The sequence below is a fragment of the Protomyctophum parallelum genome, assembly GCF_964188405.1.
Source record: "Protomyctophum parallelum genome assembly, chromosome: 21".
In the NCBI taxonomy this organism is placed as follows: Eukaryota; Metazoa; Chordata; class Actinopteri; order Myctophiformes; family Myctophidae; genus Protomyctophum; species Protomyctophum parallelum.
This window is the reverse complement of record NC_139713.1, coordinates 900,718-918,974: the sequence shown is the minus strand read 5'-3', so window position 1 is coordinate 918,974 and position 18,257 is coordinate 900,718. Positions and strand designations below refer to the sequence as shown.

General features: G+C 42.6%; 1 protein-coding gene across 1 annotated transcript; it reads right to left on the bottom strand.

Annotated features, from left to right (window-relative positions):
• Positions 1 to 4,015: 4,015 nt before the first annotated feature.
• On the bottom strand, positions 4,016 to 17,154 carry derl2 (derlin 2). Its single transcript, XM_083793009.1, has 7 exons — positions 16,934 to 17,154; positions 14,133 to 14,198; positions 11,483 to 11,556; positions 9,493 to 9,586; positions 7,712 to 7,907; positions 5,190 to 5,280; positions 4,016 to 4,140 (listed from the first exon to the last, which is right to left on the bottom strand). The coding sequence occupies exons 1-7, from the start codon at positions 17,024 to 17,026 to the stop codon at positions 4,035 to 4,037; spliced, it is 720 nt and encodes a 239-aa protein (XP_083649135.1). The 5' UTR covers positions 17,027 to 17,154; the 3' UTR covers positions 4,016 to 4,034.
• Between the last annotated feature and the right edge of the window lie 1,103 nt (positions 17,155 to 18,257).

The following is an 18,257-nucleotide window of genomic DNA, read 5'->3' as shown; positions in this document are numbered from 1 at the left end:
TTCTTTAGCTACATAGAAATGTCTATTTGTATGTCTCTAAATGTTTTGATGAATTGAACAATGTGGACCCTGTTGTAAACAAGTGTAATGCTTAATTGGGTCGTCCACTCACAGTTAACAGTCTCTGTATTGAGTTTGTGCTTGAAATGTACTGTAAATTCTGCAAACTGTTAATAAATATTTCAATCAATCAATCAAAAGGGTCCATTTTGGTTCCATGTGTTACCAAAAATGGACCCTCAGGAGTTACAGAACTGTCCATTTGGTTCCATTACACTCTCATCATAACATTGATTTTACAATATAAATTGGGGTCGCAGAGATATAAATGCCATTAAATGGGGGTCCGTAGACTAATGCATGTCAAACTGGGGGTCCTTGAGATTAAACGGGTTGAGAATCACTGCTAGAGCCGTGAAAATCTTCTCTTATGGGGGTCCCTCCTGGACCTTCAAACGGGGGTCCGTGGGGCTAATTAATTAGTGTCAAGTTGGGGGTCCTTGACATGAAAAAGGTTCGAGGACCACTGCTTTGTATCACTGTAATTTACAGAAAAAACGTAAAAACAAAAAAATAACCTTGAATGTGAAGTTTGTAAAAATGAGTTTGTGAAATATCACTGCCCCCCACTGGCCATACCCCATACCTGCAGCTCAGAGAGAGCCTACAACAGTGCTTTGTGAAAACTATTGCGGACCCCTGCGGTACAGCACAGCGCAGCGCAGCACAGTAGCCTACAGTATGACGTTGCGTGGTGCAGGCCGGTCGAGTTGCTATTTGTCAATAGCTAAAGTATAACATAATGGTTACAACACCAAAAGGGGGTCCCGTTCAGAATGGGTTAACCCTTTATATTCCTGAGCCTCATTCAGTGCAATATAACAAAATACATACATAAATGGATGCACCTGGGACGTATCCTCAGTGATGTATCCCGAGGTCATCGGGGTTTCGGGTCTCCCAACATCATACCCCTCACTCAGGTGACCCAGCCGGGGTGATCAAGTCCCGACTTACGTCCCAGTAGCTACCCTCGATATGTCCCATTAGGGAAAAACCAGGGCCACACAATCCGTTCCTCCTGATCTACTCTTCCGGGACTGGGAGGACTAGGCTCTGTGGGTTGACTCCTGTCCGGGCCCCTCCTACGTCTCACCAGGTCCACTCCTGCTCTCACCAGGTCAGGCCCTGTCACTGTGCGTTGCACCAGAGTCCCAGCACCAGGCACTTCATTCAGGAATGGTGGATTCTCGAGCCGCAACGGTTCCGCAGGCTCCACCTGGCCCTTGGTGGTGCCGCAGGCTCCACCTGGCCCATGGTGGTTCCGCAGGCTCCGCTTGAATGGCCCTCCTAAAGGCCTCACCGTGGGTTTGTTGGGCTTCTTCCTCACGGAAGACACAGGCTGGGGCGCCAACCCATCCTGCTCCCGTCTACAGACAGACAACAATAGTAGCAACAATAAATAATAGACTGGGTCCGAGTCTACTTCAATACGACATACAGTAGTCTGGGTCTGAGTCCACTTCAATTCGGCATAGAGCAGCGCAAACGTCACTCACTCTCTGCTGATTTCTGATCGTCTGCACCTTTGTTAAATGGACGCACACCGCTGCCTATGGCATAGAAAGCAGGACCCCAGGCTACATCTAGCCTATATATCGTTATAAATATATTTATAACGATATAAATATATTTATTACAATATAAATATATTTATTACAATATAAATATATTTATAACGATATAAATATATTTATAAAGTGATTGAAGGTGTGGATTATCGGGAGATAATCTAAAAACTAACGGAAACCAGCCAATCAGAATCAAGTATTGGGACTTATATTAGAAGATACATTGTATCAATACTAAGTACTTGTGCATTGAATTTAGCAATATAGTATCGTCAACCATGTGATACGTATCGTTAGTACTGTACTCTGTGACCGTCTATAAATCAACTGTTAACCCATTCTGACCTGAGATCAGATTCATACGAGGTTTCCGCCGGACACACACTGGTCTGATGAACCCATTCTGAACCGATATCAGATTCTAAAAATGTCAGTCGCTCTTCGATTTTTCAAAAATAGCAGACCTACAAGCTCGTATCGCGCCACTCGGTGGCGCGATATGAGCTTGTAGATCTGCTATTTTTCAATAGCTAAAGCACGACATGATGCCAACACCAAAATGGGTGCCCGGTCAGAATGGGTTAATATGATAAAGAAACACATATTAAATTCTCTAAATAATACAAACATTTCCTCCTGAAAAGTGTTTTATAAAAATTAAAAATGAAACAAACGCCTCAACAAAACCAACCGAAGGTTTTCTTTTTTCACCACACGTTTATTCTTAAAAAAAAAAGAAGTAAAAAGTAAAATAGAACAAACAAGCAAAAAAAGAACAGAAACAACAACCATGTGCATGATTCGTTCACTGTACTGTATGTCTGTATTAGTCTGGCAGTGAAATATGGTCTTTTTTATTGGCCTAAAATACATTCTATATTTCATACATTCATGAATCCACTTGCTTGACCGGCTGTCGCTATTGAGCAATTTGTTTAATATAAGGGGTTTGGCCTAAATTGTCACAAATGTGATGAAGTCAGCACATTTTGGTGAATTTGGGCAAGTGGCGATGGCCATTTTAGCGTTTGTGTTTTTTGTGGGGAAAATGCTTGGAATGGATTCAGAATCATGAAAACCCTCTAGTTTGACATGTCACATGCTACTGAAAGCAGAAGGAAAATGTGAAAACTTTGCCTTATATAGGATGTTAATGGTGAGGTCATATATAACGATAAATGGTCCAAGCGTTCACAATTTGAACGAGAGGCGGACGAGGAGCAGAAATGAAACGCGTAGTATAGATCAAAACCACGGAAAGCGCCCTGGATTAGCAGATACGAGGCGTTCTTTCCGCCGCGCTAACAGCTACGTGAGCGAGACGCTAATATGAAGGCAGAGTGAAAGCGTGCAGTGGCCTTAGAGGATGCGCTAGGACGTGTACACAGGTCACAGGTCACTGCAACCCATCGATTGGGTCGCTGATGACGTCACCACACGTCCTACGGACTGAATGTGTTAAACCCATTTTGACCCGAGATCAGATTCTAAAAATCTTCTACATCCTGACAGTTTTCATTCTGACCTGAGATCAGATTCTAAAAATGTCTTCTACATCCTGACAGTTTTCATTCTGACCTGAGATCAGATTCTAAAAATGTCTTCTACATCGTGACAGTTTTCTGAAAAAGCTATGTTTCTATGTCAGTGGTTCTTCGATTAAAAAATAGCAGACCTACAAACTCGTAGCGCGCCACCGAGTGGCTATTTCTCAATAGCTAAACTATAACAGTTAAAACACCAAAAGGGGTTCCCGCCCAAAATGGGTTAAACAAATTGCTCAATACTAACGGCCGGTCAGCAAGTGGATTCATAAATGTATAAATGAATATAGACAATATTTTAGGCCAATAAAAAAAAAGACTACATACCAAATGTCCCACTTTAAAGAAAATAATCCTTTCGCCTGCCGGACTACACAGTCACAACTGTAATATCTGTATTCTGTTGTCATGGTTACGCTCATGTAGTTATCTTCTTCTTGGACAATAGTTTTACATCTCTCTCTCTCTCTCTCTCTCTCATGTAGAATCCACTGGTCTCTCGTCCACATCCACCTGTCACTCAATGACCATTTTGGCAAAATCAACAACCCCCCCCCCCCCCCCCCCCCAGAGGAAGTGACTTTATAAGTTACTCATCAGCAGAGTCAGGTAGGAGAGGGGGAGGGGCCTCTCCTTAGTGTCAGGTATTTGGGGTATTGACCCCCCCCCCCCAGGAGGCGTTGGGGGGGAATGGGTGGGTTGCCCCTCTCCCCAGGCTGGGTAGGGAGGGGTGGTTACCCCCCCCCCCCCCCAGGTGTTGCCCCTCCCCCCAGGCGTTGCCCCTCCCACAGGGGGAGTGGCTATCCCCCCAGGCGTTGCCCCTCCCCCCAGGTGAAGCCCCTCCCCCCAGGGGGAGAGGCTATCCCCCCAGGCGTTGCCCCTCCCCCCAGGCGAAGCCCCCTGGTCTCTCCTCGGGTAGGGGGTTGTAGTTCGGGTCTTCCTCTGCCGTGTCGAACAGCATCTTTCTGTAACGATAACAAACAACACCTTTAATACTTTAACACTGACTACAGAACCCCAAACAACACCTTTAATACTTTAACACCGACTACAGAACCCCAGTTAACACCTTTAATACTTTAACACTGACTACAGAACCCCAGTTAACACCTTTAATACTTTAACACTGACTACAGAACCCCAGTTAACAGAGAACACCTTTAATACTTTAACACTGACTACAGAACCCCAAACAACACCTTTAATACTTTAACACTGACTACAGAACCCCAAACAACACCTTTAATACTTTAACACTGACTACAGAACCCCAAACAACACCTTTAATACTTTAACACTGACTACAGAACCCCAGTTAACAGAGAACACCTTTAATACTTTAACACTGACTACAGAACCCCAGTTAACAACAACACCTTTAATACTTTAACACTGACTACAGAACCCCAGTTAACAACAACACCTTTAATACTTTAACACTGACTACAGAACCCCAGTTAACAACAACACCTTTTTTTTTTTTTTTTTAAGATATTTTTTTGCGGCTTACGCCTTTTATTGATTTTTGAAGGGACAGACAGTAGGCTGACAGGAAACGGGAGAGAGATGGGGGGATGACATGCAGTAAAGGCCGTGTCGGGTCCGGGAGTCGAACCCGCGGCACACTGCGACTGGATTACCAGTCCGGTGCCCAGACCGTTACGCTACGGCCTGGGCCAACAACAACACCTTTAATACTTTAACACTGACTACAGAACCCCAGTTAACAACAACACCTTTAATACTTTAACACTGACTACAGAACCCCAGTTAACAACAACACCTTTAATACTTTAACACTGACTACAGAACCCCAGTTAACACCTTTAATACTTTAACACTGACTACAGAACCCCAAACAACACCTTTAATACTTTAACACTGACTACAGAACCCCAGTTAACAGAGAACACGTATGCTGGCCCTGGAACTGAGGTTTATGCTAACAGCTAGCGGTAGAGATAGTTAATATAGATACGTAGATGATAAGAAATAGATTAATATAGATACGTACATGATAGAAGGAGTCTTCAGCCATCTGCCCCCTCCTGGCTGGTTGGGGAACACATCTTCTAGGAAGAAGTACACATGACCCACCGCGATGCCTGGTGATAGAAAACAAACGCACTCATAACCTGCTTCAACGTCACCAAGTGAGAGAAAACAAACGCACTCATAACCTGGTTCAACGTCACCAAGTGAGAGAAAACAAACGCACTCATAACCTGGTTCAACGTCACCTAGTGATAGAAAACAAACGCACTCATAACCTGGTTCAACGTCACCTGGTGATAGAAAACAAACGCACTCATAACCTGGTTCAACGTCACCTAGTGAGAGAAAACAGACGCACTCATAACCTGCTTCAACGTCACCAAGTGAGAGAAAACAAACGCACTCATAACCTGGTTCAACGTCACCTAGTGAGAGAAAACAAACGCACTCATAACCTGGTTCAACGTCACCTAGTGAGAGAAAACAAACGCACTCATAACCTGGTTCAACGTCACCAAGTGATAGAAAACAAACGCACTCATAACCTGGTTCAACGTCACCTAGTGAGAGAAAACAAACGCACTCATAACCTGGTTCAACGTCACCTAGTGATAGAAAACAAACGCACTCATAACCTGGTTCAACGTCACCAAGTGATAGAAAACAAACGCACTCATAACCTGGTTCAACGTCACCAAGTGATAGAAAACAAACGCACTCATAACCTGGTTCAACGTCACCAAGTGATAGAAAACAAACGCACTCATAACCTGGTTCAACGTCACCAAGTGATAGAAAACAAACGCACTCATAACCTGGTTCAACGTCACCTAGTGAGAGAAAACAAACGCACTCATAACCTGGTTCAACGTCACCAAGTGATAGAAAACAAACGCACTCATAACCTGGTTCAACGTCACCAAGTGATAGAAAACAAACGCACTCATAACCTGGTTCAACGTCACCTGGTGATAGAAAACAAACGCACTCATAACCTGGTTCAACGTCACCTGGTGATAGAAAACAAACGCACTCATAACCTGGTTCAACGTCACCTAGTGAGAGAAAACAAACACACTCATAACCTGGTTCAACGTCACCAAGTGATAGAAAACAAACGCACTCATAACCTGCTTCAACGTCACCAAGTGAGAGAAAACAAACGCACTCATAACCTGGTTCAACGTCACCAAGTGAGAGAAAACAAACGCACTCATAACCTGGTTCAACGTCACCTAGTGATAGAAAACAAACGCACTCATAACCTGGTTCAACGTCACCTGGTGATAGAAAACAAACGCACTCATAACCTGGTTCAACGTCACCTAGTGAGAGAAAACAAACGCACTCATAACCTGCTTCAACGTCACCAAGTGAGAGAAAACAAACGCACTCATAACCTGGTTCAACGTCACCTAGTGAGAGAAAACAAACGCACTCATAACCTGGTTCAACGTCACCTAGTGAGAGAAAACAAACGCACTCATAACCTGGTTCAACGTCACCAAGTGATAGAAAACAAACGCACTCATAACCTGGTTCAACGTCACCTAGTGAGAGAAAACAAACGCACTCATAACCTGGTTCAACGTCACCTAGTGAGAGAAAACAAACGCACTCATAACCTGGTTCAACGTCACCAAGTGATAGAAAACAAACGCACTCATAACCTGGTTCAACGTCACCAAGTGATAGAAAACAAACGCACTCATAACCTGGTTCAACGTCACCAAGTGATAGAAAACAAACGCACTCATAACCTGGTTCAACGTCACCAAGTGATAGAAAACAAACGCACTCATAACCTGGTTCAACGTCACCTAGTGAGAGAAAACAAACGCACTCATAACCTGGTTCAACGTCACCAAGTGATAGAAAACAAACGCACTCATAACCTGGTTCAACGTCACCAAGTGATAGAAAACAAACGCACTCATAACCTGGTTCAACGTCACCTGGTGATAGAAAACAAACGCACTCATAACCTGGTTCAACGTCACCTGGTGATAGAAAACAAACGCACTCATAACCTGGTTCAACGTCACCTAGTGAGAGAAAACAAACGCACTCATAACCTGGTTCAACGTCACCAAGTGATAGAAAACAAACGCACTCATAACCTGGTTCAACGTCACCTAGTGAGAGAAAACAAACGCACTCATAACCTGGTTCAACGTCACCAAGTGATAGAAAACAAACGCACTCATAACCTGGTTCAACGTCACCTAGTGATAGAAAACAAACGCACTCATAACCTGGTTCAACGTCACCTAGTGATAGAAAACAAACGCACTCATAACCTGGTTCAACGTCACCTAGTGAGAGAAAACAAACGCACTCATAACCTGGTTCAACGTCACCAAGTGATAGAAAACAAACGCACTCATAACCTGGTTCAACGTCACCTAGTGAGAGAAAACAAACGCACTCATCGCACTTTGCCTTATCGCTGGTCCTGCCTTATCGCTGCTTGCCGCCATTTGTATCTGATTCTAACGACTGTAAAGTGCGTTATTAATAAAGATCCATTATCATTATTACCTAGCAGGTCGACGATGATGCTGTTGCCTAGCAGCAGGGAGAAGCCCATCAGCACCCAGGGCAGGAAGGGAGCCTGGAAGTTCAGCAGGCCGAAGAAGTTCATGCGGACGTTTGGGTTCCGTCGGCTCCACACGTACACCAGCATGATGGTGAAGGCCTGGCCCAGGAACACCAGGGACACGAAGATACCGAAGATCTGACACAACGTTAAAGATTATAGACATGAAGGTGAAGGCCTGGCCCAGGAAGACTAGACTGACGAAGATACCGAAGATCTGACACAACGTTAATGTTCAGATGAATTTAATATGAAGCACCCCAGACAGTTACCCTAATGGAAACAAGCCATAGTGCTTTCTTGGGTTATAAAATCCTCTTAGCAGACCTTGTATTGAACTAGGCTACGTTCCTGTGCTTTTGTTCTGCAAACTGTTTATAAAGTAATCAATCTATGGAGGTATATATGCAGATCATGCACCTAAACGCTGGGCTCTCAACAGTCCCGCGATTAATTTAGAGCCAAATCAAAAGCAGTTGAGTTGCTTATAAGTTGTACAAAATAAGTGCAGACAAATAGATTTATATTTAACTCATGGCTCTATAGTTAACGTGATTCATAAAATATCAGACAGAAAGACGTCGAGTCATTGGCGTTCTAAATTAACACCATTAACCAGACCAGTGTGTGTCCAGTGGAAACCTCGTATGAATCTGATCTCAGGTCAGAATGGGTTAATCAGACCAGTGTGTGTCCAGTGGAAACCTCGTATGAATCTGATCTCAGGTCAGAATGGGTTAACAACAGTTACAGTACAGTACGCCTAATGAAAACCTCTGTAGATGTTATTTCTAGCCTGGGGAAAGTCATCCTCGTCCCCCGCCAGCTGTGGTGGAGCTGCGGGGAGAGCGGGCGCGGCTTGGCTCTCAAACGCGATGTGCCTTTAGATTAGTCGTGGACTCGTGTAGGCATATTGATTTTGAGATGTTTCCTCAATGTGGACGTGGTGCAACTGGTACAAGTTGCAACAACCTTTGCAGGGAACTATGGCATCGCATTTCAAGGTTCAAGGTTGTCTTTATTCGTCTCCCTTGGGAGAAATTTGTCTTGGAGACAGAGTCACAGCTGCAAACAGATTACATATGTATTGCACTTTGCGGGTCATTTCCCTCTCCGTTAATATAACCACACTTTGGAGATCTCTTCGACATACGGACGGTGACCGGTCGCTGAATGCACAGAACAGCGGCATCCTCCCCGACTCAACTCACTCACTCATGTAGGTGGGAGCTAGCACCCCTCACCCCTAGCTAGCACCCCTCACCCCTAGCTAGCACCCCTCACCCCTATAGCTAGCACCCCTCACCCCTATAGCTAGCACCCCTCACTTCTAGCTAGCACCCCTCACTCCTAGCTAGCACCCCTCACTCCTAGCTAGCACCCCTCACCCCTAGCTAGCACCCCTCACTCCTAGCTAGCACCCCTCACCCCTAGCTAGCACCCCTCACCCCTAGCTAGCACCCCTCACCCCTAGCTAGCACCCCTCACTCCTAGCTAGCACCCCTCACCCCTAGCTAGCACCCCTCACCCCTAGCTAGCACCCCTCACCCCTAGCTAGCACCCCTCACCCCTATAGCTAGCACCCATCAGGCCTCAACCGCTCCGAATCCCAACCCTAGCTTAGCTAGCACCCCTCAAAAATGGATACAGTCGTCAGCAGACCTCCAAACAGGAACATGAAGACAGTATTATATTATATTATATTATATTAATATAAGGATACAGTCATCAGAAGACCTCCAAACAGGAACATGAAGACAAAGTCAGCTGTTCTTCCTCTGAACGATCCTTCCTCTAACATTCTGCAGTATCTGTACCTGGAGAGACTGTTATGGAAACACTGTAACAACCTGTAACCAAATGGACCTGGAAAACACTGTAACATGTAACCAAATGGTGCCCCTTTTGGCGTTTTAAGCATGTTATACTTTAACTATTTTTGAAAAATCGTGTCGCAAATGTGGCGCAAATCTTTGAATATATATTCTGTCAGAGTGAAAGTTTTTAACCCATTCTGACCGGGCACCCATTTTGGTGTCAGCATCATGTTATGCTTTAGCTATTGAAAAATAGCAGATCTACAAGCTCATATCGCGCCACCGAGTGGCGCGATACGAGCTTGTAGGTCTGCTATTTTTGAAAAATCGAAGAGCGACTGACATTTTTAGATGTCGTATGAATCTGATCTCGTATGAATCTGATCTCAGGTCAGAATGGGTTAACCCATTCTGACCTGAGATCAGATTCATACGAGGTTTCCGCCGGACACACACTGGTCTGATGAACCCATTCTGACCTGAGATCAGATTCTAAAAAATGTCAGTCGTTCTTCGATTTTTCAAAAATAGCAGACCTACAAGCTCGTATCGCGCCACTCGGTGGCGCGATATGAGCTTGTAGATCTGCTATTTTTAAATAGCTAAAGCATAACATGATGCTGACACCAAAATGGGTGCCCGGTCAGAATGGGTTAATTATATGGGATATCGATATCAGCCAAAATGTCTTATCGGCACAACCCGAGATCATACAGTTTGATAAGTTAATAACTAGTGATGCACCGAATATTCGGCCGCAGAAAATATTCTGCAGAAAATGGCTAAAAATGCATTTTCGGCCTATTCGGTTTCGGCCCAAATAGGCAGAAAATATATCACCGAATAGTGTATGCAATGAATGCATTCAAAAGAGCTGAATAAATGTTTTATGGATCCATAATAGTGATTATTATTTAAGTTAACATAACATTTGTAGAATCAAACTCAGGTTAATGGGTTAAGTGAGGATACTAAAACAGCGATATTCAGTTACACTTACACTCCAATGATACTGTGCGGGTGTAGGTATGTTAAGTGATAACCACTTTCAACATGGCATTATAGGCAAAAGCTTTCTAAATCTTTCAAATTTTCCAAACATCTACAAGCTTGTAGGTCAACATTTTTTTCTATTTGTTGTACAACAAAGTATATAGTGCTTAAGTGGCATTCTGGACTAGACCTGTATGGCTGGAAACATTGTGGTTGCAAGGACTGCATTTCTGACCTTTCAGATACAGGACTGTGTCACAGTCATTACCAAGTGATTTGAGAGATTATTTATTCTGTACTTACTCTGTATAAACATACTATTTTAACTAGTGATGCACCGAATATTCAGCCGCAGAAAATATATAAATATATAAAAATATATCACCGAATAGTGTATGCAATTAATGCATTCAAAAGGGCTGAATAAATGTTTTATGGACCCATAATAGTGATTATTATTTAACTTAAGTTTGGCCATAACCATTTATTTTGCCATAAATCAGGTAGCTTTAAAGTACGGCCATGACAGCAATGGTAGGAAAAAAGATGTATAATATTAATCATATTCGGATATTCAGTATTCGGTTTTCGGCCAACTGTTTCCTATATTCGGTATTCGGTTTCGGCCAAGAATTTCCCTTTCGGTGCATCCCTATTAATAACTCAAAGATATGATCATACAGTTTGATAAGTTAATAACTCAAAGATATGATCATACAGTTTGATAAGTTAATAACTCAAAGATATGATCATACAGTTTGATAAGTTAATAACTCAAAGATATGATCATACAGTTTGATAACGTACAGTACAGTATGAAATACAGTACAGTACAGTACGATACAGTAGAGTACAGTTTGATAAGTTAATGACAACATTATGATCATAGTTTGAAAAGGATACAAAAATATCATATTGAAAAGGAAGTTGAATCCGACTGGTCCGAAAAACAGGAAGTTGGTTATTAGCCTCCAGACCTGAAGGAGAGAGAATATCAGTGAAAAGTACTTTCACTAAAGTAATATTCAGAAGTAATATTCTGAAGCACATTGACTTTACTGAAGTATTTCCAGTTTCCAATACTTTGACTTCTACTCTCCACTACACATATATATAATATCCACTGCAATTATTTTAAAACTTTAGTTACTAGTAACTAGTTAATAGTTACTAGTAACTTTGCAGCCATTGATTATTATTACACAACATGCATTCAGCCCCCATTTAAGCAGATCTACAAGCTCACAATGCGTCACATCACGACGCATTGTGAGCTTGTAGATCTGCTATATAACTCCAGTCCAACACCCTCGTACACTCTCCCCGTTTTCAATGATCACACTTGTGTGAAGTGAGGGGCGCTCTTATCATCATATTGTCATCTCATTCTGGCCAATCACTTGTGGCGTCTCAGCCAATCAAATCAAATCGTCACTAATGTCATGCCGGCCAATCACTGTTCGCGTGGTCACTTTCCTGCCCTCACCTTTTAGCCTCCATATGTACTTAGTTTAGTTTATTTTATTTTATTAGTTTGTTTTTTCTTTCCATACAAAACATTCTTAGTTCATCAGTTTTTTTCTTATTCTGGAAAAAGAAAAGGGTATAGACTGAAGCCTAGGCTTTAATTATTACGTCTACCCTATTGTCCATTAAGTAAAAATAATAAAAATATATATGTACATCCCTTTTACAGGTCCTCTAACAACATTTCTACTGAACAGTGCAACATTCAAGCAAAAAAAAACAAAAAAACAAAACAAGCAAAACAACAGGGCCTATGCTAATAACAGTCACAGTAGTAACATGTTCACACAAAACCAAAAGAAAAAATGCCACTTGAATTGAGCCTTTACTCTGAATAGCTATTTAATACTTTTTTTTAATACCTTCTTAAGTTTATCCTTAGATACACAGTCTTTCAATTCATCATCACATCTATTCCACAGCTTCACACCCTTTATCGTTATACAATTACTTCTCACGTTGATCCTTTCTTGTTTTTGTTTGAACATACATTTTCCTCTGAGTGAATAACAGCTCTCTCTCTCATTGTGAACAACCCTTGGGCGGCGGTGGCTCAGGGGTAGAGTGGCTGGATGTCAACTGCAAGGTTGCCTGTTCGAACCCGGGCTCCCCCAGAGTTAGTGTCGAAGTGTCCTTGAGCAAGGCACTGAACCCCAAATTGCTCCTGATGTGATGGCTAGTGCCTTGCATGGTGTCCGCCGCCATCGGTGTATGAATGTTTGTGTGAATGGGTGAATTGATGCACAATCTATGTAAAGCGCCTTGGATAAAGGCACCATTTACCATTTACCATTTAACCCTTGGATACAGTCTGGAAGTGTTTTCATTTTGGCTCTAAGCAGTATCTCTAATGTTTTTAATTCAACTAAATCCTTAAAGGGTAAGGTTTGGGTTGTGTAGTTACTTTGCCATGATGCAACTCCAAATGTGGACAAGAAATAAAAAAGAACTGCTCCAGTGATTAGAAATTGATAATTCAAAATATGCTCCTCATTGACTTACATTGTAGCTAAAACAGCTCTCAAAGTCACTCTTTTAGTACGTAAACAAACACAAACAATGTTGATTCAGACAATATAGAGCATCACCAAAACTCATGTGGTTTTATTTTTTCATAAAAATGTTATTTTCCTGTTGATTTGTCCATTTTATTGGGAAGAAAACCCGGACTGGATCCGTGGATCCGGATCCAGATCTTCAAATAGTAAAATCAACAGGAATCTAACATTTTTATGAAAAAATAAAACCACATGAGTTTTGGTGATGGGTTCCCCAATAGGTGGCCCGCGGGCCATTTGCGGCCCACAGAGCGCCCCCTTGTGGTCCATGAAAGAAAAAAAAAAAAAAAAAATGTTTTTTTTTTTGTTTGTTTTTTAAGGGTCCCAGATATAAATGGCATTAAATGGGGGTCAGTAGTCTATGCATGTCAAACTGGGCATCCTTTTTAAATGGGGTCTTGCCCTGAAAATGAATTTTCAGGGCAAGACCTCGACCTCGCGCGTGCAGACTCGGCCCCCAGCCTGGTACGCTAGTCAAAATATGGCCCTTGAGGAAAATTAATTGGGGAACCCTGTCTATATTGTCTGAATCAACTTTGTTTGTGTTTGTTTACGTACTAAAAGAGTGACTTTGAGAGCGGTTTTAGCTTCATACCCAGCGGGTATGGGCACTGATGACGCGGAGGAGGAAACACGCCGCCAGCACCCACAGCGTCCCGAGCGGGAATCGAACCCAGGACCTTCTAGCTGTAAGGCGACGGCACTACCCACTGTGCTACTGTGGCCCCCGAACCCAGGACCTTCTAGCTGTGAGGCGACAGCACTACCCACTGTGCTACTGTGGCCCCCGAATTTCTCCTTTCATTGTCGACGTGTGAGGACAGAAACTGTATATAGGCGCCCCTCACAAATAGTGTTTAACTAATCAGTGTCTGGTCACAGGTCAGGGGTGAAAGGTCGCGGGGCGGGGGTGAAATGTCGCGGGTCAGGGGTGAAAGGTCGCGGGGCGGGGGTGAGAGGTCACTCACCTGGTAGTTGCGTAGAATCAGATCAGGGTTGAAGTAGAGTTGGAAAGGAGTTATCAGCTCTAGTTGCTGGAAGAGAGAGAGAGAGACATTGTGAATGAATGAATGAGAGAGAGAGAGAGAGAGAGAGAGAGAGAGAGAGAGAGAGAGAGAGAGAGAGAGAGAGAGAGAGAGAGAGAGAGAGAGAGAGAGAGTGAACGGAATGAATGAACCACAAGGGGGCACACCGGTTGTCGACAGCCGCAATTTGCAACTCTAGATTGTTTTATAATGGGATGAATCTAGAGATGCAATACCCTCCATTGACTCCCCACTCATCACCAATACCCTCCATTGACTCCCCACTCATCACCAATACCCTCCATTGACTCCCCACTCATCACCAATACCCTCCATTGACTCCCCACTCATCACCAATACCCTCCATTGACTCCCCACTCATCACCAATACCCTCCATTGACTCCCCACTCATCACCAATACCCTCCATTGACTCCCCACTCATCACCAATACCCTCCATTGACTCCCCACTCATCACCAATACCCTCCATTGACTCCCCACTCATCACCAATACCCTCCATTGACTCCCCACTCATCACCAATACCCTCCATTGACTCCCCACTCATCACCAATACCCTCCATTGACTCCCCACTCATCACCAATACCCTCCATTGACTCCCCATTCATCACCAATACCCTCCATTGACTCCCCATTCATCACCAATACCCTCCATTGACTCCCCACTCATCACCAATACCCTCCATTGACTCCCCACTCATCACCAATACCCTCCATTGACTCCCCACTCATCACCAATACCCTCCATTGACTCCCCACTCATCACCAATACCCTCCATTGACTCCCCATTCATCACCAATACCCTCCATTGACTCCCCATTCATCACCAATACCCTCCATTGACTCCCCATTCATCACCAATACCCTCCATTGACTCCCCACTCATCACCAATACCCTCCATTGACTCCCCACTCATCACCAATACCCTCCATTGACTCCCCACTCATCACCAATACCCTCCATTGACTCCCCACTCATCACCAATACCCTCCATTGACTCCCCACTCATCACCAATACCCTCCATTGACTCCCCATTTATCCAGATTAGATGTTTGCGATCTACTTGTATTAAACGACGTTAAACTCACCAACATTGCAGCTGTAGGGGAAGCTTGAATTATCCTCTTTCAATCTGCCAAGCTTTTGTTTCATAAAAATCCACCGTGGACATTGTTATGAGATACTTTATGTCTAGACATTCTGTGCAGGTGATTATTTGTGTTTTGTTATTAGTGTTGGAGTTTGGAAGGACTCGTCGAAGTCACTGAGCGGCCCTGCGTACCACCTGTTTCACATTTGCACATAATGGGGGCGGCAGCAGCGTGACCTGTTGATAAAAACGAGTGCTTCCAAACTCCAACACTTAGAAAAAGAATGACTTGCCAGAAAAGTAGCATCATAAAATATCTACGGCGGATTTTTATGAAACAAAAGCTCGGCAGATTGAAAGAGGATAATTCAAGGTTTACTACAGCTGCAATGTTGTCGAGTTTAACGTTGTTTAATACGAGCAGATCAGACATTTCTGTCTCATTGTTATTCAAATCCTGCCGTGTCGTTAGATTGACCAGAGACATGGAGAATTATTGATCATCAAATGATCTTTCTCAACACGCACGCACGCACAGAAAATGATTTGGATTATTTAATCACATGAACTTAAACATCCATATTCTGGGGGGAACTTGTGCGTAAAAATAGCAGATCTACAAGCACAATGCTTTGTGACACGCACAAGCACGCGTGCGCACACACGCACAGCATTGCTGTAGTCAGTACACAGACTGAAGTATTATATTATAGTATATATTATCAGTATTATAGTAGTAATATTAATATTTACCACAGCAGCAGTAGTCAGCACGCAGGCTGTCACTAGCGTTAGTAAATATACAGTATATATTATAGTATATATTGTAGTATATATTATAGTATATAATATATACGCAGGCTGTCACGAGGGTTAGTATATATTATAGTATATATTGTAGTATATATTAGTAGTATTATAGTAGTAATATTTATATATATATTAGTAGTTATATTTACCACAGCAGCAGTCGTCAGGACGCAGGCTGTCACTAGGGTTAGTATATATTAGTAGTAGTTATATTTACCACAGCAGCAGTCGTCAGGACGCAGGCTGTAGTATAGGCTCTGGTCACTAGGGTTAGTATATATTAGTAGTAGTTATATTTACCACAGCAGCAGTCGTCAGGACGCAGGCTGTAGTATAGGCTCTGGTCACTAGGGTTAGTATATATTATAGTAGCCTATATATTAGTAGTATTGTAGTATTATTATATTTACCACAGCAGCAGTCGTCAGGACGCAGGCTGTAGTATAGGCTCTGGTCACTAGGGTTAGTATATATTGTAGTATATATTATAGTATATATTGTAGTATATATTAGTAGTATTATAGTAGTAATATAATAGTTATATTTACCACAGCAGCAGTCGTCAGGACGCAGGCTGTAGTATAGGCTCTGGTCACTAGGGTTAGTATATATTGTAGTATATATTATAGTATATATTGTAGTATATATTAGTAGTATTATAGTAGTAATATAATAGTTATATTTACCACAGCAGCAGTCGTCAGGACGCAGGCTGTAGTATAGGCTCTGGTCACTAGGGTTAGTATATATTGTAGTATATATTATAGTATATATTGTAGTATATATTAGTAGTATTATAGTAGTAATAGTTATATTTACCACAGCAGCAGTCGTCAGGACGCAGGCTGTAGTATAGGCTCTCGTCACTAGGGGGATCTGCAGGTACTCCTGCTGTATGGTCTGATAGGCCATGCTTTAAACAACGTTCATTAACCTTATTAAATGTTTTATAATGACGTTAATAACAATAACAACAATGACGATAATAATAAAAACGAAGGAACGCACACCGAGCAGCGACACCACGGCGCCTTCTTCCGGCAACCTTGTTGACACGTCATCCGTGCGTGATGTCACATCCGGTTAACCCGGGTTGGGGAGGGGGCGGAGCCTGTGACGCTACGGAAGTCTCAAGGAGAAAATGGTGACTTCAGAATAAGAAGTCCCCTTAAGTGCCCCCTGCTGGACACAAGCAGCAACAACAGGCCTACAGACAGCCTGTTAAGTGAACTGGTTTGATTGATTCATTTATTTATTAACAATTTGCAGAATTCCAGTACATTTCAAGCACAACTCAATATAAAGACTGTTAACTGTGAGTGGACAACACCATAAAGCATTACACTAGTTTACAAGAGGGTCCACCATGTTCAATTCATCAAAACATTTAGAGACGTACAAATAGACAGAACAGAACAGGAATTCATCATGGTTAGAGGTTGAGTCTGTAGGTCTGTTAAGTTAAGTTAAGTTAGAGGTTGTTGCTCTGCCTTAAATTACTTTCATTTTAGAGGATTATAGTGACCGTATTTAAAAAATCACACCCATGTGAAGTGAGGGGCGCTAATATATTAAAGTCTAAAAGTGACACTTTTGTTGACCACTTGCGCCTCAGCATCCATAGTTGAAGGGGGAACATTAGCCAAATATAGCAGATCTACAAGCTCACAACGCCTCGACACGGCAGCAGCGCACTCTTGTAGTCCCGTCTTCTGCTGTTTTTTTTATTTTCGTTTTTTCATGTCATGTGAAAGCAGGGAATCATAGCTTCAAATGGACATATTGGTTGTTCAGTTTGACCCACCAGTTCTGGAGATATGGCTTATAGAGTAATGTCTTGCAGAGAAACAGCGAGTTGAGAAAACATGTTCACTTCTGTGGTCTCTAACATTACACCTAGCTACATGTTTAAGCATTTATTTCATATTTACATGTGGACACTTATTTCAGACATGCTCTAGTATGTGAAGAGTCTGCCTGTGATATTAACTCATTTATTATTCCAGACATGCTCTAGTATGTGAAGAGTCTGCCTGTGATATTAACTCATTTTGGATAACAAATAAATACATTCAGTTTTTCTTGCACGATGGCAGCCCCTCAGTCACAAATTATGTTTTTTTTAAAGCAAATAAATCCATTA

Excerpts from the sequence above, each read along its gene's own strand:
- derl2 (XM_083793009.1), bottom strand. The coding sequence starts at position 17,026 with ATGGCCTATCAGACCATACAGCAGGAGTACCTGCAGATCCCCCTAGTG. Across the intron at positions 14,199-16,933 it reads TCCTGACGACTGCTGCTGTG|CAACTAGAGCTGATAACTCC; the intron begins GTAAATATAACT and ends TCTCTCTTCCAG. Across the intron at positions 4,141-5,189 it reads CTGAAGACTCCTTCTATCAT|AAAGATGCTGTTCGACACGG; the intron begins GTACGTATCTAT and ends TTATCGTTACAG.